This window comes from Drosophila novamexicana, unplaced genomic scaffold (assembly GCF_003285875.2).
Source record: "Drosophila novamexicana strain 15010-1031.04,08,12 unplaced genomic scaffold, DnovRS2.1 tig00000820-arrow-pilon, whole genome shotgun sequence".
Lineage (NCBI taxonomy): Eukaryota > Metazoa > Arthropoda > Insecta > Diptera > Drosophilidae > Drosophila > Drosophila novamexicana.
In genome coordinates, this window is record NW_020824828.1 from 2,932,501 (window position 1) to 2,959,126 (window position 26,626).

General features: G+C 39.3%; 1 protein-coding gene across 1 annotated transcript in view; it reads left to right on the forward strand.

Annotated features, from left to right (window-relative positions):
- Positions 1 to 15,597, forward strand: part of LOC115764256 (rho GTPase-activating protein 23-like) — a 30,948-nt gene extending 15,351 nt beyond the window's left edge. The window contains exons 2-5 of the mRNA XM_030707175.1: positions 10,811 to 11,461; positions 13,314 to 13,622; positions 13,779 to 14,028; positions 15,551 to 15,597. Coding sequence (XP_030563035.1) covers positions 11,234 to 11,461; positions 13,314 to 13,622; positions 13,779 to 14,028; positions 15,551 to 15,597 — 834 coding nt within the window. The 5' untranslated portion in view covers positions 10,811 to 11,233. The remainder of the gene's footprint in view (positions 1 to 10,810; positions 11,462 to 13,313; positions 13,623 to 13,778; positions 14,029 to 15,550) is intronic.
- Positions 15,598 to 26,626: the final 11,029 nt, after the last annotated feature.

The window sequence follows — 26,626 nt, forward strand, 5'->3', positions numbered from 1 at the left end:
GTGTGTGTGTGTGTGTGTGTGTGTGTGTGTGTGTGTGTGTGTGTGTGTGTGTGTGTGTGTGTGTGTGTGTGTGTGTGTGTGTGTGTGTGTGTGTGTGTGTGTGTGTGTGTGTGTGTGTGTGTGTGTGTGTGTGTGTGTGTGTGTGTGTGTGTGTGTGTGTGTGTGTGTGTGTGTGTGTGTGTGTGTGTGTGTGTGTGTGTGTGTGTGTGTGTGTGTGTGTGTGTGTGTGTGTGTGTGTGTGTGTGTGTGTGTGTGTGTGTGTGTGTGTGTGTGTGTGTGTGTGTGTGTGTGTGTGTGTGTGTGTGTGTGTGTGTGTGTGTGTGTGTGTGTGTGTGTGTGTGTGTGTGTGTGTGTGTGTGTGTGTGTGTGTGTGTGTGTGTGTGTGTGTGTGTGTGTGTGTGTGTGTGTGTGTGTGTGTGTGTGTGTGTGTGTGTGTGTGTGTGTGTGTGTGTGTGTGTGTGTGTGTGTGTGTGTGTGTGTGTGTGTGTGTGTGTGTGTGTGTGTGTGTGTGTGTGTAGGGGGTCGGTGTTAGCTACAGATTTTCATTGTGCAATGTACAGTTAACACTTGAGACAGACCCTTCCAAAGCGCACCACTTAGATAAACACAAAAAAAAAGAAGTTTTGTGCATGTTTCTTTAATTTAAGCACAACACAAAATCGAATTTTCTGCAATCTCTTAACTGGAACATTAAAACGAGAACCCTAAAAAAATGTAATCATGTGACAAGCCTATCTATTACAATTGTGAACTATGATTAACTATTTATGTGTTTGTGGAATACAACCCCAATTTTCCACCCTTGGCTTATTACCTTATCATATTCGGTACATTAATCAAGCATTTAAACATCCATCAAAATGATCCCCAAGTGTGCAAAGCTTTTAATCCTATTGGCTAACTATTAATCAAGACATGTCCTTGGGGTCTCACTGATATTTATGTAATGATATAAACGCATTAACAATGATTATATTAGATGTTGATTTTTACAATGATTCTCAGCGAGGCTGTAAACCCCCAAAAAAGAAAGTCGCTGGTTCAATTTAAGGTACGAACCAATTTCTGGCTCGAGGTTTGATTCGTGAAGCTGGTTTTTAACATTCCCAAACCTAGGTTTTGGTTTAAACCTTGGTTTTTTTCAAAATCTTAATGAAACAATTTCTTTTAAAATTGTTTATTTGTTATTTTAACTGAAATTTTCAAAAGGCAACCTCCCTAATAAGATTTTAAAACGTGTTCCCCAATGATGTAGTAACTTTCTTATCTAGAGAAAGTTTCCAAGACTAATTAGACTAATCTGTCTTAACCCTTACATTTCAATGCTTGCAATTCAATTACAAAGGGGGGGTTTTTTTATTTGCAAATCACGCATTCATTATAAATGCGATTACGTACACCCCCCACCTTAAAGGTAAGGCACCATCTGTTCGATGTGCATTTTGTAACCCAATGCAGGGTCTCGAATTGCGTGTAGCGGCAACAACAACAACAACAACTATAATTACGGCAATTTGTAATAAGTTAATCAATATTAAAATTGATTTTTGATTGTGTGTAACAAAATGTTGTGAAACAAATACTATATAGCAATTGTGTATAATTTGTCAATTTGGCGTTCATTATATCTACAAGGATTATAATTTGTGCGAAAGGAGACATCTGCTTTCCCATAGAGTGCATATACTCTTGATCAGTATCAATAGCCGTCTGGGCAAAGTAGCTAACGTCGCAATTTTGGCATTTACAAGTCAACATATGAAAGATTTTGTCTCCATATCAAACTTATATATCTCTATATATCAAGAAACTTTTACTGTAGTCACCCTTTGTGTTAAAGGTGCATGCTATTTTCGGGGTTTTGCGAAAATCCACCCGTAAGTGTGGAAAAATCGCGAAAAACTATCGCCGATCTGCCTCAACTCATTTTCAAAAATTTTTGTTCGAATTCATTTGAAAAAATCCATTACTCCAAAACTCAAGTGAGCTTGACTTGTGTAAACTGGATGAAAAAGTTCCATTTAAAATCTTAAGCACGAAACCTGTCACCTGTATATGATACAAGTCCTTTATTGCTGTAAAATTAGATGTTATGGACTCTCGACAATGTGGCTTCCATAGGAACAAAACGTCGGAAAGAGGCTTGTGTAAAAAAGTGGCTCTAAGCCTTGGCATCTTGTTTATTATGATTTTTGTAAATTTATTTCTGGCCCTTTTCAGTTTTTTATCTTGTTTATTAGAGTGCAGTATTTTATTTTTATTTTTTTAAGTTCTTCAATTTTCATATTTTTGTTCAAGTGTGTGTTTGCCTATTTGAGAATTTATTGTACATGTTGCTGCCGTTGTTGTTATTGTTGTTGTCGTATGGCATTTGTTTCTCGACATTTTCGCAGTTCACTTCAATTGAACTCGAAATCATGTCAATGGGCACAATAACAGCAACAACAACAAATGCGCATAGTAACAAACAACAAAATTGTTGTCTCTGAAGTCGGGACACGACTTCAGTTTTTTGTTTTGTTTTTTTCTCTTAACTAAATTGTTCAAAGGCCTGAATAGTTGCAAATTAAATGCTTTAATAAGAGCAAAAGAGATTTCTCTGGTGTGATCATTTTGCTGCACACTTGCGGGGCAGGTCTTTTAAGCAGTATTATTATATATTGTATACTAGATATTTCATTTTCTCTTGGTTTTGCTAGCTTCAGCTGCAATGCCCGAGCACGCTTCAAGCTGGCGCCGGGGTCGTTCCAGGGCCTTGATACTGCTGTCGTACTGAAAGCAGCACGCAGCACGTTTAACCAGCATCCAGCGAGAAGGCCCCTCCGACCGCCTGGACTCGCGGTTCCGTTCCCTTGATTTACATATTTTTGTGTTGTTTTTCACATAGCTCAGGCAGCGCGCGCAGAATATCATTTTTGTTTACTCAAAAGACAAATTGTTTATTTAGCGTTTGGTGTCGTGCAATTGCTATACCCTGTACTCATAAAACCTCAAAATGGGCTGGAGGTATCTAAAAACGTACAAATTCTTGTGTCGTGTACAACATACCAGAAACTGCATACCAAATTTGATGGCGCTAGCTCTTATATGTGTCGAGATATGCTGTGAAAATCTTATTTTCAAATCGATATTAATCGGTTTTAATGGAAATGAAGGAATACATGTCTCGAAGAACAAGGACAAACTTGTGCGGCATATGATGAATAGAAAATTTAGGTGTTTTTACGGTTAGACAGATACATTCAAGCATGTTTATGCCTTATGTCTTCGGAAAGGATTCCCGCTCTCTGTGGCATACATTTCCATGAGAACAGAATTTACTTAAACTTAAAATCGATGTAGGAATATATGCAATTGTTCCTAGAGAACTTTACTTGAATATAAACTTTTCTAAACATGAGTAAAGAATCAACATGGCATATTAAAGATTGTATTGTTTTTGCTTTTTTTACAGTGCTTAAAATCCAAAGAAATATTGTTCAGGCGTCGCATAGATGTATCTTCAGTTCTTGAATATACATATGTAACATGAAAATGTATAAAAATATCGAGCTAACTGTTCGCATTGTTTACACATAATATTCAATCCTTATGCGAGTCAGAATATCGCAAATCGTTCGTGTCAGCATTTTGCACATTTTTGATTTATTACGACTTCCAAATGATAATGCTACCCATCTCCGGCTCCGGCTCCGGCTGCTGCTGTGTCATGGCCGCTGGTGGAAATCCTCGCAGCTATTATTTTGTGGCCATTCGCCAGTGTTTATTTGCCTATGGCATACGTTTTTATAAATATCGCCAATTGACACATACACACACACACACACGAGTCGCAAGTATACAAGATAAAAGTACACACAAAAAAAAACACACACAAATGGAAATGGAAATAGAAATAGAAAAGTACAAACAAGAAAGCCGAAAACAATAGCGAATTTCTAATTGCTTCCTTGCCTATCAGGGAATTGTTTTAGTTTGTTTTTCTCGCTCTTAATACCTCGTAGCCGAAATATAAAGGGTGGATTAGCGTGGTCAGCATATACATTATGTGGGTGGAATATGTATGTGTTATCAAAACTATTTGCGATATTCTGCTCAAAGTGCCATCTTGCCTCTATGTTTACGTCCTATAAAGCTGGAAAGATGAAATGCATTTCTGCTCTGGTACTCACATTTCCGTTTCTTTCTTTTGAAAAAAAAATTGAATTCTGAATGGTTAAAAATATGTTAAAAGTGGTTTTGTATGTTCTTTATGAACAATAACAAATCAAATAAGCAAATATAAAAGCTGACAATTGCTATTGAATTTGAACCAGCGATCTCTCGTTTGCTGGTCTGATGCGCATGCATCTAACGGTAACAAAGTAAACTCTTATGAGAGCGTCGCTTTTTTGGATTTCCTACGAGCTTTGATTGAAATGTAGCTTCCGTAAAAATAGCATCTTATAATAAAGTATCTACTAGTCGAGATTATCAATATATTTGCAAACTATTTTGATTTCTGAAGGTCCCACAACACGCATCTGTGCAACAAGTTAAGAAATTAACGATTGTTAAAGCCAATATTTGAATAATATTTATGGGCCTATAGTTGCTGACAGACCTGATTTCCGAGCGATCACTCTATATACATATCTGCTTCTTGGTTTTTCTTTCTCTATTTATTCAAGCATTTGATGCTGCCGATGCTATGGTGTATATATAGGAAAATCCAATAGATACAGCGCCTTGCTTTAAATATAAACCCAGTTATGCCCTCTAAAGCAATTGCAATTTCACACACCTCCCCCCACACGCATACACACAGGCACACACATGAAAACAACACGCAAGCAACGAATGCACAACAAAACGCCCCTCTTCCCACTGCGCTCTGGCACCCTGTATTGCCATCACAGTGCTACGACAAAAAGGTCGTAAAATGAGGTCAAGGTGTCTCTGGCTCTATTGATATATCTCTCACAGTTTCTCGCCCGTTCTATAGCTATTTGTGTGCGGCTAAATTTTAGCACTTGACTTATTGATTTGCCGTCAATTGTCAGAAATTTGATTATTAAGGCTCGGCTGGACCCAGTTTTAATGGTTTTGGCTCCTGGCGAATTGTGTTGCTCTTTAGTGTTAGCTGCCAAACGGCCCCTTGCCCTGCGCCTGTCCCTGTTCCTGTTCCTGCTCCACGCCATGTATACACACTCTTCTTCTAATAGTGGGAGGGGCGGGAAAAAAAACCGCGCAAACACGAGAACATTAAATAAACAATTCGAAAATAAACGTAACAACGAAACAAATTGAAAATGTGAACCGCATGGAAGTCGAGTCGCAACGCGTACATTGCCTCGCGGTATCTGTACCCAAGTATCTGAGTATCTAAGTGTATCTGTATCTTTGCGTATCTCACTTGGCAACAAGTTGAATGGCATAGTGGAACGGGGCCCATACCACACACACACGCACACACACATAGGCAATACAATCTCAGCCCATTGCAGCCCCACTTCTAGGCACGGTGCCCATGCTCGCTCCTGGCAGCGTCAACACCAACAAGGCAGACATCATGTGTACATCCGTGCGTATATAAATATATATAATATATATATATATATCTATATAGATATATTTCTATATAAATATATATGTATATACCTGCAAACGGACAGAGAACTGACCGATCGACTGTTTGAGTTGTCGATAAATAGTCGAGACTCGTGTTCAGGTCGGCAAATGCTTTGATGTGCGTACGAGCATTTCAATAATGTGTGTTTAATTTACCATGTGCCAAGGCGGCTATAACAATTTCGATCTACTCGTACTTGTATTATGATCAGTTAAACGTACGATCAGATGAAGACACCAACCGCTCCTGTAGACTGCGATTGGGGCTAGCAAAAGAACATTATGTTTAATATTTATCGAATCGATTTATGGAAATCCTTGCATATCACAACATATGGATTAAGAGCTAGTTTTGAGCAAAAGTCTGTTGCAGCAGTTGGATGTCATGTTTGAGCCCTAAACAAATTTTATGAAGATCGGACGATAAATATCTATTGTTCTAGAATGCAATTTAGATTAGTTGCGTCTCTGAGAGAAGTAAGCACGGAGTACAGGGCATCCACCAGTCGAGCACTCTTTTCAAATATATAGAGCATTTATTAAAAGTTCCTTAGCTAGTTCGTCTCGAAGCTTTTTTGAGATCCAGATCTGATTTATACTTGCAACGAACTTTCCGTAGTACATATCACATATGTTCTTTCTTTTATTCAATACTGTTGCCATTCTGAGAACGCCATAAACAAAGAACCAAAACAGCTTATACGGCGGAAGATACAAGATACAGATAATAATTTCATTGTGTGTTTTTTGTTTTGTTTCGATTTAAGTTTAAACTTGTGATTGAACGTGCACTTGTCCTATCGATTTGGACATTATCATTAATATATATGCATGTATAGAAAGTATATACATATATGTATATATATAGAGACTCGTCGTGTAATCGTAATCGCGTTATGATAAGTGCCGCTGTAAATATTCGAAATGGAAACGAAATGGTATGCCATAAATTAATGGCCAGAATAACAAACAAACAATATTACTAGGGGCGCCACATTTAAGGTCTGACAGCCCAGATTAAAGTTAATCTAGTACAGAGTCAAGGATGCGCTTATCGCCCGGGCCCCTCACACATTGAGCTTTCGATCTGAATGCAACCTAGCTGGAACTGAGTCTTTATGTTTCGCATCTTCAAAATAGAATTTGGTAACTTCGGAAAAAGTAATAATAATACTAGAATAAACTTCAGTAAAATCGATCTGGCTGAGTTTCTATCCATTTTGATTAACAACTATTCCAAATCAATTGTAACACTCAACTATCTATTGGATCCGCTCAAGAATCATTATTAATCAGAATGAAGAGTCAGTGTGGGCGGGGCTGGGATGGGGAGCATAACTGTTTCGTTGTGCTCATCAGTTTTCCAGTTCTTCTGCGTGATTCGGATAATACACGTACATTTCATTTTATTAACTGACCAATTTGTTTGTTATTTTGGGCTTAAGGTTTTTTATTTTCTTGACTGATCACCGCCCCCTCCACACTGTGATTGATGTAATGTGCGCGTTGTCCATTATTGTGTGTGTGTGTGTGTGTGGGGGGGGGGGGGGGGGGGGGGGGGGGGGGGGAATTGGTCTCCAGTTGGATACTTTGATACTTTTACCGTTTGTTCGCTCATTACACACATTTTCTCTGTGGGTCTTTGGGGCCAAGCGCTTTTGCCTTTCGGTTCATTTTCCACTCGATTTTCGATTCGTAGTGCAAAACAATCAATTTAATTGTTATCACAAGTATACGGAAGAAGAAGACACAAAAGAGAACAGAACAAATACAAAAAAAAAAAAACAGAGAACTTAAGTATAGTCAATAAAGCGATACGTATATTGTTGCCTCGCCTGGCCCGTGTTTTCTTTCTTTGCTTTGTTTATTTACCCATTGAATAACGGGTCGTCAGACCTGGATGATATCGAGCGAACGATCCGATCGTGCGAATATAGGCAAATCAAAGTAGCATTAAACTTTGCGATTCGATCTATATGTGAATACTTTTCGAACGAGAGTTGTTGTCATGCTCTCTCCTAGTTTACTCTTTTTCTTTTTCGAAACGATTTTCAATCGGTTTTCTTAGGTAAATGCATTCATTGGTAGCATCCATCTTTTGCGGTTCGATATCGACGTGATTTTAATACTCTTCACAGCTAATTTTAATAGAAAAACTTCATTTTGACAAGTTGAACTGACGAAAGTCAGACGACGTGTTGGGTAATTCCACCTGCAAGTGCGTGAAATAGGTGGAAAACAGCGGTAAAACATGTTGCGTTTAAAACTTTATATTCAAAAAAGATTTATGTTAAATGTATTTGAAGACACATTTGAAATATAATTTATTATTTTTGTCACTTATTTAACAATTGCGAATGTCTGAATTTGAAACGCGAAACGCGTGAAATGCAAAAGCTATTCGAAATCGAGCTCGTACATCGATAATAATATTTGTTATCGATTGAAATTATCAGCGATAGATTTCAAGTTTCACTATGAGCCAAATATCAATTGACATTTATTTACAATATCTGAAACAGTAGCACGCACAGATTAGATAAGTAGATGTAAATATAGTATGCAACGTGAACGTGAATCGGCTGAATCGGCACACTTGAGCTCTTTTCATCAGTTGTTTTCATTGTTAAATCGGCTACAATTAACACTGAATTATTGTATAAACGTTGTACGCGATTTTGCTGTAACAATGAAACAATTATAGCCCAGTATCTGAGCGATTTGTTTGATTTTTATTTTTCGTTGTTTGTCTGTTTGTAATTACACGTGTATTAATTCACGAATTGTCATTGTTGTCGCAATTGTTGTTTAATTACTACGCCTTACGATAAAATCAATAAAACACACAAACACGCACACACACACACACGCACACACACATGCGATACGATTGCTATAAAAAGGGGGCGTTGATCGGTCAAATTATCTCATCAAAAATACAAAAAACATGCAAGGAATACATGTGTTTGCGCATTTTAGAGCTTAACAGCTCTGCCTTTGTGTTATGCACATGCACCCCTTCGCCCCACCACACCCTACCATTCCTCTGCTAATTTCAATTCAACTCGACAGTTTGGTACACCCCCATGGCTAGGCGCCAAGTCGGTGGGTCAGACTGGCTTACCTTGAAGAAAGGAAAATAATAAAAAAACAAAAATAATAATAATAATAATAAAACCATAAATATACTTGTAAAAGGGTATAATTACTTTGTCAAGGCAAAGAAGTGACCTAGAACCGAGCCAAGCTGTTCGTCAATGTGTGTTACCATTGCTGAAAGAATATCCAAATGTTGGCAACATATTCAAGGATATAGATAAACGCATGCCCAACTTACAGATGCCCTACACTCTATATAAAGTAGTTTTCTATTCACCTTTAGAAAATCTGTCTTCATTTCAGCCAAAATAAATTCCAATTATAAATTATTAAATTAATTCAGTTGAAAAATCTTATTGCATTCGTTGCCCTCAAGCTAACTGTTGAATTTAAATATAGTTCAAGGCACAAATAAAAAATAAAGTTATGTTAATTACAATTTTTACGTCAAAAACTCCGACCCTTCCCGCCCGCAACAGCTTGGAGGTGCGACTGGGCGTGTTACACTTTTCAACTGGCAACACTTTAACGGTCAATGCTCACACATTATTCGTTTTGCTTTCTTCTACTCACAAAGTAAAAACGAGTATATTAGTTTTGTCCCTAGAGGGACTGCAAACTCGGAATATATGTACATATTTGTGCGTCAGACAAGGTGTTAAAATTGTGTGAACCACACCCATTAGGGGGCGGGCTAACCGCAAAAATCAAAGTGTCACACATTTGTAAAGCCGGGGTCCTAAAATGTGACTGGTAGACTACTTAAGATCTCTTGAAATATTCCAGCCAAGCCACATACCGCATTCAAGAGTCGCAAACTTTTATTTTTGCAAAAGTTCCCTTCTTAAACTTGTAAACTACAACCTTGGTCCAGACGACCCCCTTTACAGTTGCTTTAAGCGGTATTTACAGTGTATTGCGCTGTTGATGATGCCCGCGTACGACGTGCTTAGTTGTTATTTTTGGTTTTTTTTTTACGACGATTGTAATTAAAGCCGTAAAATATTTTTGGTCTTTAAGCTTTTGGGCTTTTATAATAAAAAGCACTCAAATAACTGTACATTGAGAGTCTAGAGTGTTGCATAGTAGTTATGCCTGAGGGTCTATGAGTACCATCTATTGCAAAGTACGGGCAGGCAACATGCCGAGGTTGTGCGATAATAAAACTACAGAAAAAGGCCAACTGCCAAAAAAGAAGAAGAAATTAAAATCTGTGGCTAACTTGGGCTAATACCCTTTGCATACATACTCCAAAACAAGAATTTGGACTTAAAACTTGTATGTAAAAGAATATAAGCTTGTAGAAAAAGGTTAAATGAATCTTATTCAAAATATTCATTCATACTCAGCAGAAGAAGAAATCAACTTTAATCTCATTAGTCTTTACATATAATCTAATAACTCTGAGATTTTTGTAGTTCTTGACATCGCCTTTCCATGCGATTTTCATGGTCTCATCTACATTTAAATAGACAATTTAACTTGGAAAGTATTTAAAAAAAAAAATTATATAAAGTTGTTCAAATATATTCAACAGATAGAAGAACTTAACTTTCCTAATCACTCAGAGATTATAGTAATTCTCGATATCGCCTTTCCATGCAATTTTCATGATCTTAAATATACTTAACTTTTTTACTGATAATTTGAACTGACTATGATTTCCAATCTCTGCCCTTCGGCTATTTCCGACCAATGTAATGATCTTTTGTCTTCTTTAATAGAATTTGTCACTTATGTCGGAGTATTTTATTTATGATTGGTTCCACTTTTAATATATATAATAATATATGTGTATATTGCTATGGGGCAAATTGTCTTGGCATGTCAGGGAGAATATTTATGTGTATGTATGTGCATATATAAGAAATAATATACTCGTATTAGTGCAAAGTAGACCTCGTTTCTGGATATATACTGTTCGACCACACTTAACTGGAAGCTTCTTGTTAAGGAATTCTTTCACATTTTTTTTTAAAAGATCAAATAAAAATATTATATTTTAGCTTTAATAATAATAGTAAAATTAACTATATAACCTACCTATAATAACAGTAATAGCAATAAGAAAATATTAATAATAGCTAATTATTACTTCTAGGTCGCAGTATTAATAGAACCAATGCAATAGGAACATTAAAAGTCTAGTGCTATGCGTCCGTGGAGCTTTACCATGGGCGTCCTGACGCCCCAAGATCGGGCCACACAACTTTGATTTCAACTAGACCAACAAACAACAATAGCAACAACAACAACAGCAGCGAAGACAACAACAAGTGGACATATTTTGGGTGCTGGTGCTTGGTGCTGAGCGCAACGTATTCCCAAACAAATGAGGGTGCAACACGTAACTAGCGAAGCAGCAGAAGCAGCCGCCAATAGCAGGTTGCCCAACTAGACATTAGCCAGCAGCAACATCTTCAGCTCCACAGCAACTCCTAGCCAGGAAGAAAAAGAGAGCCCAGCAGCAGCAGCCGAAGCAGCCTGCCCCAAACAGGCGTTGGCGCAGAAAACCCAACCGAAAATGTTACAAAACTCGAATGCAGTTGCAGCGGTGGCAGCAGCAGCGCAGGCAGCGACGCCCAGCACAGCAGCCGCTGCGGCAGCGGCAGCGAACAATGCAGCGATAGCCGCGTCATCGATACAGCCAAAGCTGGTTGTCATACGGAGGCGTCCGAATCAGGGCTTCGGTTTTACGCTGCGTCACTTTATTGCCTATCCACCGGAAGATGATGCCGCCAGCTGGCCTCAGGTAAGCGTCACAGCCTGACGATCTCAGGGCGATCTCTCAAGCTTGGAGAGCGTGCAAGCTCGTTTGGGAGAGCATGGCAGAGAGCGAGAGAGTAAGAGAGCCAAGAGCAATGCGCATGCGCGCCAGGCCAGCAGCCGAGCAGCCGAGCATAGCCTAGTGCCTGCATCTCCAATTAGTCATCGGATTGCCTTGCCACTTTTGCTTTTTTTTTCATTATTTTTTTTTTTGGCGGTCTGGCAAGTCTCTGCCACAGTCACAATCGCGCAGTCGCTGCCTGCCGTTACGTGAGCGCAACGCACGCGCCGCTTATTCAAATGCGCGCCGCTGCTTTCTTTTTGCCCATGCCAGGGTAGCTGAAGTATATCGCATGCTTCAAAGTGTTTGCAACGGCCGCTTTAAATAAACAATAGATAGTTTTAATAAACTTTGGTTTCATAGCAGACACAATCAAAATTAAAATAATAATATATATATATATAAATATATATATAAATCAGAGATTAGTTGTGCCCGTTTTTATGCATATGCGCCACAAAGGAATTTGCAGAATATACCTAAATCTTCCATGATAAATTCATGAGCTATTCTCAGTTGTGATAAGAATTTATTGAAAGCAATCTATTTGGCATTGATAGGTTTTCCCAAAGTAAATGGCAAAATATTGGCGGGGAATTTCTATAGATAATTTGTACTCTTTTTAAATACAATTATAACATAAACATAAACCTTTCAAATCAACATTTAAGAACAAAACTCGCTCAATACCGATTTTTGTTATTTCTTCTAATATAAAATATGAATTCCATTCTCGAATATGGAATATATAATGTGTAGAATATGTGATTCGATTTCGTTCAATAGCCTACGATTATTAGAGTCAAGTTATATTTTCCATAGCTTTTATATTAGTCTAAAAGCATAAGCTTTACTGCAAGTAAAACGTCGCGAAACAAATTCAATTTAGTTTCCAGCAATTTTTCCGTTTCATACCATTTGTAGAGCATACCAAATTCGTCGTGTTGCGTTCGCCAACGTTCTGCCTGTCTCTCTTGCGCTCCCACTCTTTGACTTGATTTTTTTTTTGTTTTTTGCAATTTCGTTGCTCACTTTACTTTTATTATATGCTCGTTGCGCTCTCTCTCCTCTCTCCTGCTCTTATTCTCTCTTTGGGAACTTACGCTCACTGAGCCGCTCTCCTATTTGCCATTAATTATACCCTGTGAACGTTTGTAATCGCTGAGCAAGGGTATAATAGTTGTTTTGTGGAAATTTCTGAAGTAGACAGAATGAAGCATCTTCCGCCACATAAAGCATGAATATGTAATTTATGGGTGAATATACTTTCTGATCCACAAAACTAAGAGCTGAGAATTGAATTTTAAAATGTACCTTCCCATTTTTATAACGATAAATATTGATTTGGAAACAAGATCTTTTAGGACACCAAATTTAGTTTGTAGATTTACAGAAGGTTCACACAGGTGTAGAATATTTTACGTTTTGCGTTCTCCGCAAAATTGAAATGCACTTTGGTACATGGAAATATGTTGAATGCGATAATAAATTCTTGTAAAATTTAAAACGATCGGACAACAAGCACCGAATTTATTCATGAGCGCATTTACCAGGTGTGCAGGGCTGAGAAAAGAAGAAGCGCATCTGACATATGCATATCATGTGGATATGTTATGTGAAGAAGGAAATTTATATGCTTGTTACGGCAGCTGAACGCTGCGCACAGGGTATCTGTTAGTCGGTTACTCTAGACTAGAGCAGTGTTACTTGTTTTGTTTTTTATTGTTGTTGTTGCCGTTTCACGTTTTTGTATTTTTGCTTTTTACGTTTTGTGTAGGAAGCGACAAACGCTGTCGGCGGCGGCAACGTTGGCGGCGGCAGCGGCGGTGTCGTCGGCTTGGAGCCAACGTCACCAACGTCGCTGCCGCCATACCAAGTGAAAGCGATGGAGACCATTTTCATCAAAGAGGTGCAAGCGAACGGACCGGCTCACTACGCCAATCTACAGACGGGCGACCGGGTGCTAATGGTGAACAACACGCCGATCGCTGGCATTGCCTACAGCACAATTGTCTCGATGATCAAGCAGACGCCAGCGGTGCTAACGCTGCACGTTGTGCCCAAGGAGTGCGATGTGCTGCAGATGGTGAGTGTGCTCAAAAAACCAAAATAAAGTAAAGAAATTGAAAAACGAGGAAAACGGCTTAAGAAATATACTTATATATTGTTAATATTTGGTATTATCTAAATTAGAATATCCTTTGAAACGGTTGTCACATTATTTGATCTGGTTTCGCTGCAGCATTACACGAGCATTGCCCACACGCCGGAATCGAATCGCCTAACGATGTCCGCACAGGCGCCGCAACCGCCGCCGCCTTTGGCGGGCGCCCACGTCTCGCATTCGCCGGCGCTGCTGGCAAATGGGGCTGCCATCAAGTCGACGTTTCCACAGCAACAGTTGATCTCATATCCCGCTGTTGTCAATAATTCGTCTTCGTCTGTGTCCTCTGTATCGCCAGCCCAGCCGCCACAGCCGCTGCATGGCGGCAGTCGGTCCGGCAGCATAACAAGCAATGCCAGCGGCAGTGGACTCCCCGGCAACAATAGCCACCACCACCAACAGTTGCAGCTACAGCAACAGCAGCAGCAGCACCATTCGCATCCGCAACGCCATCCGGCGCTCTCAGGCGGCAGCAGTAGCATCGACTTCGGTGACATGGCCCATGGCCTGCGTCAGCATCAGCAGCACCAGCAGCAGCAGCATCTTTACCAGCAACATCATCATCAGCAGCTGCTGTCGAGCAGCTTCATGCGGTAAGTGTAAACTATTTCAACTCACCTGGGCCATTGACGTCATGTGTGTGGCTGTGGCTGTGTCTGTGTCTGTGTGTGTGTGCCCGTGTCCGCGTCCGTTTCTGTGTCTGTGTCCGTGTCTGTGTGTGCTGTTGCCAAAGTCAAAAAGTCGGGATGTGGTTGCCAGCGGGGATTGGGTGGACGAGCAGCGACAGAAACGGCTGTTAATCTTATCAGACGCCAGTCGGCAGGTTGTGACGACTCTGCTCTCTGCCCACTGGCGTTTCTCTTTCGCCAAGCGCAGCAAAAATGACAGTGTTTAGTGCAATTAGACAGGCCAGCGACCGTTGCCAAATGGCACAGTGGGGCAAATCCAACCGACTGCCCAAAATGTCTATCTGTGTACTGTATTAGGCCCGTATAGTCTTCGCACATCGCACCGCCAGCAGAAAGAGGAAATAGCTCTTGAAAAAGCTCCAGCAGAAGCGATCGTTGTATAAAGCCACCACACAGTTGCGCACCTTAATCCACGACTTGGCCATATTATCTATAGGAATTTGCTGAAGAAAGCCGAATGCAACAATTTCTTTATGCAGTAAAACTAATTTGTGTTCGGCGTGTCTATTTACCTGGCTCTAATGAAACGTAACAATTTTGCTAAATATTGAAAATTTTGGTTTAACTTTTACAGATTTACTTTTGCCAGCTGAATAGGTTTTGTTTGTTTCGAATTAAAAAAGCGTAGGGCACTAAGAAAACAGTAGGGGCCATTCATAATTTAACGCAGTAGGCAAATCGAAAATAAACAAATTGACAGAAAAGCCAGCTACAGTCAGTATTCGTATATCTACAAAAAGTCAACAATAATTAATCACTATCAAACATATTTATTGATATATTACTAAAATGACTTGACATTACAGAGACATTTGTCAGAATTTTGTCGGAACTTAACGAATAACAAAAACCATATACAATAGATGCAGTATAATAATGATATACAGTTATAAACCATTATTCTATATATTTAAAATACATTTTCTTGGACTTATTGACTGATTAATTATTCAACTTAAGGCTAGCTGTAAAATTCTGCTCAAAAATCTTCGTGACAATTCATTTGAGACGCGGAAATTTTCAAATTTCTTACGAGTGGAAAATAAGTGGAAAGTGCTATTACAAGCTTGATGCAAATAACGTAGGCCGCCCAAAGCCGGGTAATAAACGTTAGCTGTGTAATGAACGCGATTAATTTTATCATAAGTGCTTCCAATTCAGCTATAGCCAGTTACATGGGTCGTCAGCCGAAAACAGCTGAAATTTAAAAAAAATTTAGCTATTTTTTGGCAACTCAATTTAAATGCAACTATTTTTAGAAATTGTCAGCCGGAATCGTTTGAAATTTTAAGCAAACTTGGCTATTTTCTGGCATTTCAAACTAAATGTAGCTATTTTTAGTTGTCGTCAGCCGGAAACAGTTGGAATTTTAGGCAAATGTAGCTATTTTTTTGGCATCCCAATCGCATTGCCTCTTGCCAATTTGCTCATAAAGCTTATCAGCTATTTTTAGCTACTTTTATTATTGGTGTTAGCCAATTTTTTGAAGCAGCAGCTGAAAAAGAAATTCGCAAACCAGGTATTTACGCTGTTGTGTACGTACCACTGCCAATGCTAATAGACGTACATACATATGTCGGATGTTTCATAAATATTAATTCGCACTTACACACACACTTATACACATAAGCTCGCATATATACACTCATTCAGCAAAACAAATTGACAGTTTACTGGCCAACAGCCTTTGGCGCCGTCGCGATTCCAATGAACTTGATCACACTGTATGGCATTTGATTTATGGTGACATCAAGAGACTACCTACCTTTAGCTATACTCCTTCCAATGAGTACCTGTGTGTGTGTGCTCGTATGCATATGCAAATTGTACATTATTTCACTTTCATTCAAGACACAAACAAATACAATTTGAAAGCACAACAAAATTCAATGCCAGACAGAAAGATGCGATTCGTAATCGAATAACATGTAACTCGGAAAATGTTATAAATGTCGTATAACTATAAATTAAGTGCATGCTCTAAATAGCATTAACTAAGCTCCGCAATGGCGACAACAATAATTAAAAACAATTGTAAAGTGAACTTTGTAAACAGGGTGTTTGCTCATCTGCCCCCCAACTTACTCATCTTTCGCTGCGACTGGGAATGGGACTGGGGCTTCATAGCAAATGTCCAGCGCAAAGTTTTTCGCATTTGGCATAATATATGTTTTGCGCATTTTTCGCCAGACTTTTCACTGTCATTAATTTGTACGATACATATGTATATGCATACATCTATGTAGGCGCATAATAATGTTGTTGATGACGATGATGATGATGATGATGATGAGTCCATGCTTGGACCGACGACAGCCTATTAAATTGTAGAACACCACATACAGCAGATAAATGTGTCCGTCGCGTCGGTCTGCGACTACCATGGTGATTTCATCATAATTTTAATTTTCCCCCATTTATATTGCCAAAGCATTTTGGTCATTGTTGCGTTGAATGAAATGTATTTATGAACTTATACTTATCCACCATAATCATTTTAGCAGAACGCATTGCAAATATCTACATATTGATGTTTTCATTAGCACTATAATCTGTCTTTATCTATCAATTAACTATTCGTTACTTGTTTTATACTTATGTTAGTTAACACTTTCGTCTTCCATAATTCAGTCTACTTTGACATTTAGTACTGTCCGCGTTTCTTCAATCATCAGTCCTTACTACAATGGGGTGATATTTTTTGTTTTTAATTTTGAAAATTTTATTGTGAACGTATCGATACTTCGTTTGTATTCACAAGTCTTCCCTTAAATGTTTTAGATAGGAGATAGCCTCACAAAAATGTTTCTAATATACGTTTCGATTATCGACAACTGTTTTCTATTTCCCTTGTTTTATGATTTGGTTGGGGAGGCGACCTTTCGACCCGACTAAGAGACTGTCAGACTAAGAGACTTGACAGGTTATCGATAAATGCACTCGTTTTCACTAAATCGATAAAAATCGTTGTCAAAAATCTGTTTTTTTAGCATATAGACTAGGAGCTTATAAAAGCTAGCGACACCAAAATGGGTACATAGACTCCTTTAGATCTAGATCCAGATGAAGATACATGCTAGTCTTTGGTATGTATATACACACACTAGGATGCAAAATTCATATCCTAAAAAATTTCACAAAGATAAAGGGAAGAAGAAGCACGACGCTGGGCTCCGTTTATCCTCTAGTCGAGTTTATCTACTCACGACTAGAGCTCTCTTAGTTGTTTTACTTCTCACAGCGCATTTCGGGTTCTTCATGGTTGCCTCGACGGGATAAAGCATCAAAATCGATTGATCGAGCCGCTTTGTTCTTGTCATATATATATATATATATATATATATTTTTATCATCACATTTTGTGTGTTGACTTTTTGACTGCGTCTTGATTTAGCAATGACGACGAATGCATTTCAACAAAAATAAACACATGCATAAAAATGCCATTGGCCATTGGCTACTGAGCGAGCTTCCTGTTTTCACTCTTTGTGTGTGTGTGTGTGTGTGCGTGTGTGTGTGTGTGTGTGTGTGTGTGTGTGTGTGTGTGTGTGTGTGTGTGTGTGTGTGTGTGTATGTGCGTATGTTTATGCATAGGGCAGACAATCCTCTAGAGATATGACCCAAACTCTGGAATGCGAAATTTGTGCGCCAACGTAGACACTGCAATTGAACTGTAAAAAGTAATAAATAGTTTTTTTTAGAAAGTAGCAAAACAAAATTACTGATTCATACATATATCGGCCACAGTTCGTTGTAGGTCATTTGCACAACAACACGAGTATATTGAGCTGGTTGAAGTTCGTTGAAGATTGCGTGGAATCTGATAAATAACATATGGAATATGTTTAAAGTGCAATTGCCTGAAAATAGAGTTATTTCTGAAGCATCCACAATTCATTTTATTGCTGTCGAGAGCTTTTTTTTTAACTCGGTTGACTATCATGCATTTAATTATTATTAGTTTTTACAAGTTTTTTGTGAAAGAAGCTTAAATGATAACGAAATAGATACATTTAATGGTTGCATATGGTAATCTAAGCATAACTCGAGAACTATAAGAGCTATATACACCAAACTTGGTATGTAGGCTCTTGAGAAATAGATGCAGATAAAAAATACTACACCATTTTCTTACCTTCCCCCATTCTTGCCAGAATATAATGGTATATACACAATTGAAAATTTCATTAAGATCGGAATATAAATACCGAAGTCAATCACACGCATTTCCCATAGCGTAATGACCTCGCGGCATATATATATGTCCCTCCCAGTCGGCATTACCCACCGAAGCACTCTTGTTCTTATATAAAATATATGATATAATATAATTGATTGCCTTGAATTGTGTTAAAAAAACGACTGAAGTGCATTTATCGATAAGTTAATCTAATGCATGAATTAAAGAATTCTTACTTTTGGGTATCGATTGAAATATTCAGGGATAGATTTGGCAATGGCAATTGTCTCTATTTGATTTGCATTGCTCAAATTAGCCGTGAGCTGCATACCAAGCACCTAAATGAAGAAATGTTCGCGTCGAGAGCTCTTGAATATCATCTGAAGTTTCAGCTGAGTGGATGATTCCATGTTAACTGTGTGGCACGTGTTACGGATGCCGTGTCGAATTTGGATTATTTTTTTTCTTTTGTTTGTTTCGTTTTTGTTTTTCTATTTATAATTTTTTTTACCGGTTATCGTTTCTAATTACGTGCTGGCAACTTGTTGCGAAAAACTTTCGCGTAGATAAGTTGAGGCACCACCCACTTAAATACATATTTCAAATGTTTACTTACTTCTTCAATTGACTTTCTATGTATATGGGGCACATTTAAAAGGCAAAATACAATCTGGACCATGTCTGTCGGTCTGTCCGTTCATCGCAACGACCCGAATAAGATGTTAAACTTGGAATTTGGGTACCATCTTTGGCCTCTGGTGGACGCGTCCGGTTCGAAGGCAGATTTTGCTAGCCTGGGCTATTTCACTATTCCGCCGGAAGTCGAAGTCATGAAGCTGGCTTGGAACAGGAATGCGTCACTAGACCATTAAAAATTCCTTCATGCAACTATTCAGCTGCCCAGCACATCTGCTGCGTTGCTCCGGCTGTTTTATGGGCTCTCGTCAGTTCCAAGAAATTGGTTCCAGGTCGGATTCTTGAGTTTACTTGATGGCCAATCGGAGGGAAGCATTTGCCATTTCGATGCAGGATCTGCTATTTAAAATGCCAAAATAAAAGTCTTACTGGTCTGGGCATTAAGATATGTGGTCAACTATTAATCCGACATGATAATGTTTCGTGCAGTCGGATGCTTGTTCGCTCGAATTGCTTCCAGGGAGCAGCTAGCCAATGGGCTGAAGGTCATGTGCCGTGTGTGCCAAATCAGAAAAAGAATCGCTAAAGTTCTTGACGTCCGCAGAAGGAACTCATTCCGGCCGAATAAATCCCGTGCTCCCATCAGTCCGCTGCTTACGACGGGTCGGGATGTACTGTGACGATATGCTGTATCTGTATCTGTATCTGTATCTGTATCTGTATCTGTATCTGTATCTGTGTGTGTGCGTGCGTGTGCGTGTGCGTGTGCGTGTGCGTGTGCGTGTGTGTGTGTGTGTGTGTGTGTGTGTGTGTGTGTGTGTGTGTGTGAGTGTGTGTGTGTGTGTGTTTGTGTGTGTGTATATATGGTATGTATGTATGCGTGGGTGTGGGAGTGCACAAGCGGAGTGTAAATTATACAATAACAAAAGCAAACGTATACGAATATTTGTTAACGCGCCATTGTTATATGATTAAGACAAATTTAATTGAACAGACACACACACACAGAGAGGGAGAGATACACACATATATGCACACACACGCGCAAAATATAAAAATAAAAATGAAAATGAAATTCAACCGCATTGAATGACAATTCAATTCATTCGCCCGCCCTGTGCTGCAACCATGAGCTGGACGCCTCCTCGCATGTCCGCAGGGATCCCGCCCGTGTGTGTTGTGCAACTGGCCACGCCCACAGCACTCAAAGCTGGCGAATCGCCCCACCTATTGCGACAGAGATTGAAATTGAGATTGAGATGTGTACTAGATGGCAACTGAAGATGAGCTTCAGATTGAGACTTACCCAAGTCTGAGGGCTTGAGATAATGGTCACCATGGGAATGAAGATGAACATGATTTATATACATATATATATATATATATATATATATATATATATATACAACTTATATATAAATTACTATATTGGCTACTTGAGCCAATGCAAGGCCTGTTATTGTATTATGTGTTGGCTCTCAGGCTGATCAGAAGTCCGGAATCATCTTCTACATAGCTACAGATACACTAGCTGGCGCAGATGTATCTAAAGAGAAATATGTATTGCAAAACAGATAGAATGATATGGATTAAATATATAGATAAAAGTTTTCTATAGCTCGGTTCACGGATCAAACGAAGCAGGCCTCAATGTTCGGTTCTGGGTTTCCAAATCTGTGAACCCAAAACTTTGTTTCATCAAATTTCGTTCGTGGTAAATAAATATTTTGAGCATCGGCATCAAATCGGTTTGTTGCCTTAATACACAGGACTGGAATTAATACTGCTTGTGCTTTCATCCTATTGGGCTTAACTTTGCGTGCATTCGAATTTGAATAACATGATTGATAGATGATTGCGACCTTGATGGTGAAAATGGAATACACACGCCCCACCCACACATAATGCAGGAACAGTGGTACAGCATGTTATAATCAGTGCTATATAGAAAAAAGTGTCCTGTTTCTAAAGTATGCATTGACTGGAAGATATTTTGAGCTTCCTTTTTAATTTTGTCGCAGAAATTAAAATGATTTTCTTGCAAGTTAGATGCTTCTTCTATAAAAGTTTTTGGCATCAATTTGAGACTAAATGAGATGAAATATTATCTTAACATTTTGTTTATCTTTGAATATGACAATCCTTTATACGATTTTTCTTTATATTACGATTCCCATGCATGAATTTCGTTTTGCCAATCCTTGATCCAATTTTCTTATAACTATTCCCATGCAATGTGATATTAAAATATTAAAAAACAGCATTTTTCGGACATAAATCAGAGACTACAAAATGTAATCCTAATATCTAATATCGAAAAGAAGATCTTTAAAAACTTTCTGGCATTAATCGGCGATTATTTGATATGCCAATCATAAATGCTTTTCTATATTGTCATCCCCAAGCACAGCCTTGGCCTTGAATTCAGCCAAAGTCGATTGCCTTTTGGACACTGTGCACTTTCAATGTTGTGAACGGACATTCGCTGACACTGACACTGACACCCAAACAGTGGAGTTGCGTTCCCGCGAAAGGCGGGGAGTGTGGCATGCGAATATCTGGTCAGCCAGATGGGTGTTATGGGGCGATATCGACGCGTGTTCGACCGAACCCCAACTGTGTCATCCCCCCACCCCTCTGCTCAAATAACCCAGCTCCTGTTGCTCACTTTGATTTAGTTCACAATCGAATCAGCTAGTTTCGTGTTGCGTATACAGCAAATCCAACTACTTGTATTGGGGCAAAATACACATATATGTGTATATATACATTGATGTATATGTACATACATATATTCCATAGCCATCGTCTCCCATTGCTTCGCATCCATTTACAGTGTGTGTTGTTGTTGTCTGTACAATGAAATATTTTTGCGCTATGCGCGTGGCACAATTGCTTATAAAATAAAAGAAAGAGCGTTCAGTTCTGTGGTCGTTCGGTGGTTGGGTGGGTCGATGGGTCGTCGGTGGCTTGACGGTAGGTTGTTCGACGGTTGCCCACTCAATAGCTGGGGGCTCTTTTCAATTAGCCCAGCCTGTCTCGTTGCCGCTGCCGCTGCTGCTGCTGCTGCTGCTGCTGTCGCGAGCTTAATATGAATTTCATACATGCATACAAAGTGAATTTTTTTTTTCGTTGCTTGGATTTTTTTCATATTTTTTTTTATATATTTCAGTTTAGTCGCATGGACTTTGGGTTGTATTTTAGTTTAGTTGCCGATGGCGAGTGAGTGGAGCGCGTAGATTTCGCATCACAACAAATATAATAAAGCTTGAGCCCAGTGAGTTTCGAAGTGTGAGCGCGCGTGTGTGTGTGTGTGTGCGCGACTGTATTGCATTTAAATTTATGCTTCGAATTCGAATTCGAAACTCACTTATCGATATCATCGGGTACGAATTGTAATTGTTTTTGTTGATAACATGGAACGAGTCGCGCCGGCTGGTGGGGGGTGGCTGCTTGGGTGGTGGGTGGGGTCACTTGGAAAGTTTTTTTTTATATTTTATTTTTCAATAATTGCAGAGGCCTTGAAATCTATGTATTTATTGGATCATAAAGTTCAAGTGTTTTCAATCAATTTTGAGCTAAGCACAACAGCAACAAAAACAACAACAACATCGAAGACTCAAAGCAACAGCTAATCATGAGCAAATGTTGTGCTAAGATTTTTCCAACAACAGCAAGAGCAACAACAATGCGCGCTTGTCTCAATTTCTTGGCAGTTATTTGTTTGAATTTTTTTTTTTTTAAAATTTGCTTTTTGTTTCATTTTTTTCATTTCTTTTGAATGCCATTTTGCGTTTTGTATTTCGTTTCCGTTGCGTATGTGTTGCCCAAACAATGACACGAACGGCAGCGCTGCCGTCGTCGACGTCGACGCCAATGGGTGTCGCCATTGTCGCTATCGACACCGCTGGGCGCCGTCGCCACCAGCGGCGAAATCGATACCAAAAAACCAACAATAAATGCAATGCGAATTGCGCCGAGCAAAGGTATAGAGCGAAGGGGGGGCAGCGGGAGACGAAAGAGTGGGCGCAAGAGAGAGTGCGAAAGAACGGCATATGTTAGAAAGGGGGGAGACGCGGGTGGAACGGGTGCTCAGGCACTGTTAACCATTTGGGGGCGGGCCATACTGTGAACTGTTTTTGTTGACAGGTTTCGGCCTGTAGTTTTGTGGCTTATCAAATATGTCAACATTTTTATTTATGACTTGTTAATTGCAAAAAGGCAAAAGAGTTGGCAATACGCAAATCAGACAATAGTCGACAACAACAACAATAACAACAATGAACCGTTAGTGCATGCACAACAAGCAGACAATAAAGCGCGAAATTCCACACACGCACACACACATGCACAGTTTTGTAATGTGTGCATGTGTATATCTATGCCTGATAGATACAGCTCATTTCTGTGCCTGACTCTTTACTGATAAGCAGCAACAAAAACAACAACAACGGCAACAACAACAACAGCAACAACGACAACAACAACTGCAAGAAACCAGCAGAATAGAGAGTCGCGATTCGCGCGGCGTGTCGAATCACTTGTGTTAATGGATCTATGTATGTATTTATTTTTGTACCCATGTACACGAAGCTTATGCAAAGATAACAATACTTAGATATTAGATACTAGTATATACTAGAGCATGCCATATCTACTTCTATGTACTAAGTACATAGCTCGAAACGGAGCAGCGTTTGCATATTTGCAATCAACCGTCTCTATTGCTCCTGCTCATTTTCATGGTCATGGAAACTGATTTGAGCTCACATTCAGCAACTTGTCATCTGCCTTGTATAGGGTATTCGAGTTTTATCATTGCAAGTGTAATCCCATTAGCTATAAACATATATACTTGATCGAGTCGAGTCTGTTAATGCAAACAGAATCGGCCTAATACAAACTGTATCAAACTTGGTCAGACTAAGCTGCAGTCTTGAAGCTTGGTCCTTACATATAGGCGAAATATTATCCTAATCAGATATCGTTAGCTAGGGTCTTATAGAAATAGTCGATCATTCGTTTTAGTACGAGAAATGTTTGTTTTGCTGTTTTTAAATATCTTGAAGAAACTTGGCTCGGAATAGCTATGCAAACCCCTTTTGCAAAGCGATAGTATCTAAATAAATAAATCATAAATCAGTTCAACTCATCATTAAAAGTATCTTAAAAACCCTCAGCAATGACGAGCTCAACTATTCTCCTTATATATCTGCACAACCATATCACATATCACAAATAATCCTTTCTAAGCCATGTCTAAAAGGGTGTTTAATCTTTGGCGTGTTTTAGTCACATTATTTTGGGGTTTCGTGCTGATACAACTTGCTCTTACATCTTATTATACCCTAAACCCATTAAAAATGGGTATAAGGGTATATTGTATATGTGCAAAATCGAAATGTGTGTAAAGGACAGAAGGAAGCATCTCCGACCCCATAAAGTATATATATTCTTGATCAGCACCAATAGCCGAGTCGATCTAGCTATGTCCGTCTGTCTGTCTGTCTGTCTGTCCGTCTGTCCGTATGTATGAACGCAAGGATTTCAGAACCTATAAGAGCTAGAGACTTGAAATTTTAGATGTAGATGCTCCTAGTTCCCGCGCAGATCGAGTTTGTTTTCGATAATCGATAACTTGCTCCGGTTCCAAACAATCGATAAAAATCGATATCGATATCCTGTTTTTTGAGCAATTTTGGTAAATAATAATAAAATAGAATATATATATGCATTTGATGTTGGAAGAAGAGGGTTTAGGGTATCCCCTAGTCGGAAGCTCCCGACTAGAACCTCTTACTTGTTTTAGCTTATTTTATATATATTTTTTTTTATTAGCTTTCAATCCCTTGCGGAAGCGAAATTGGTTTGAATTTGGTTGGAAGAGATAACTGTGTCCCATCCGATATATATGAGATACTTTTAGTTTTTGAGTGTGAAATATTATTAGTATTATTCAGATATTCCAAAAATAACATTGATTGCGATAAATATTACTGCCGCTTGGTACTTCTTGTTCTTATACAAAAAGTAGAACGTTTGATTGAAAGCTTCTCTGTAAATGGGCAACCTTGTGTCCGATATCCTGCTTGTTAACTCAAACAATTCAGCTTAAGTGTAGTTTCTTGTTATTGAAACCGATTCTGGGTGTATCTGAAAGTATTTTTATTTACCTTTTAGCTCAGAGCAGCTATGCAAACCCTCTGCAATGTTGGCATAGCGAAAGTATCTAATTCCTGCCGACGTCCGGCGGCCATAAATCAATTTATTCTCACACCAATTTGTACGCAACCAGGAACTTTTCATTAAAAGGCACTTAACGGCAGTAAACCTGAACTGTTGTTGGCCTTTGCGGCGGCCGGCGGGAAGATATTAATTGAATTTTCTGAAGGTTTAGCCAATGGCCAAGGTCAGGAGCTGTGAAAGAGCTGTTACAGCTACTATTTCAGGAAAAGTTCGATGAGCTAAATCAATTGGTATCGCTGGCCACTCTCGCATCAGACTCTTTGTTGCTGTTGCTGTTGCTGTTGCTGTTGTTGTTGTTGTTGTTGTTGTTATTGCCAGCGGGCAGACAGGAAGTGCTCGGTTATCCTGCGCATCCTGTCACAACAAATTGAGTTATTTCAAAGACCTCGACAGCAGCGATGCTTCTGCTGCTGCTTCCAACTAATTCAATCAAGTGTTGAGTGCGTTCAGGTTGCTGTGGTTGCAACTGCAAATGGAACACACCCACACACAGAGACACATGCACACACGCGCAAGACTGCAATTGCATTAAGCCCCAACACTGCCACGTGTGCAGTTGGTCATGTCACGGTCATGGCCATTAGACTACCTGACAGCCCAGAAGCTGCCTGCCCGCCAGCCCAGCTGCCCAGCTGCCTGGCTGCCACTGCCGGGCGGACGGGCTGCATTGTTAAAACGAGCGTCGAGTTCATTCTTGTCATGCATTAACGCTCGTGCTGCCCCAAACCTAGGAACATAATGTGCTTTGCTTCGTTCTCAACCCGGCTGCCAGCCCCTGCGGCATCTGAAACTTTTCAGTTCGCATTTTGCAGACAACTGTTGCCTAGTTGTTGTTATTATTGTTATGCCCTCAATGGTTATTGGGAGTGAGCAAAAGGGGCATAAGCTGGCACCTCGACCCCTCAAAGCAAATAATTACTTGATCAGGACGACGATCTGAGTTGATCTAGATAACTACAAAAAAGGCTACTGGGGGCTTTTAATTATAAATATTAATAACCTACTCCTATAGCTATTATTTCCTCGATAAGAATCAATTGAAGAGATTTTCAAACCAAACTCCGTGCGTGGGTTCTCTTAAGGTATATATAAATCAAAAGTATTTCCCTTTTTGGGTCACCTTCCACTTCTTTAAAGGTGCAGTTTTTAGTATATGCACACTCATAAAGATCGGA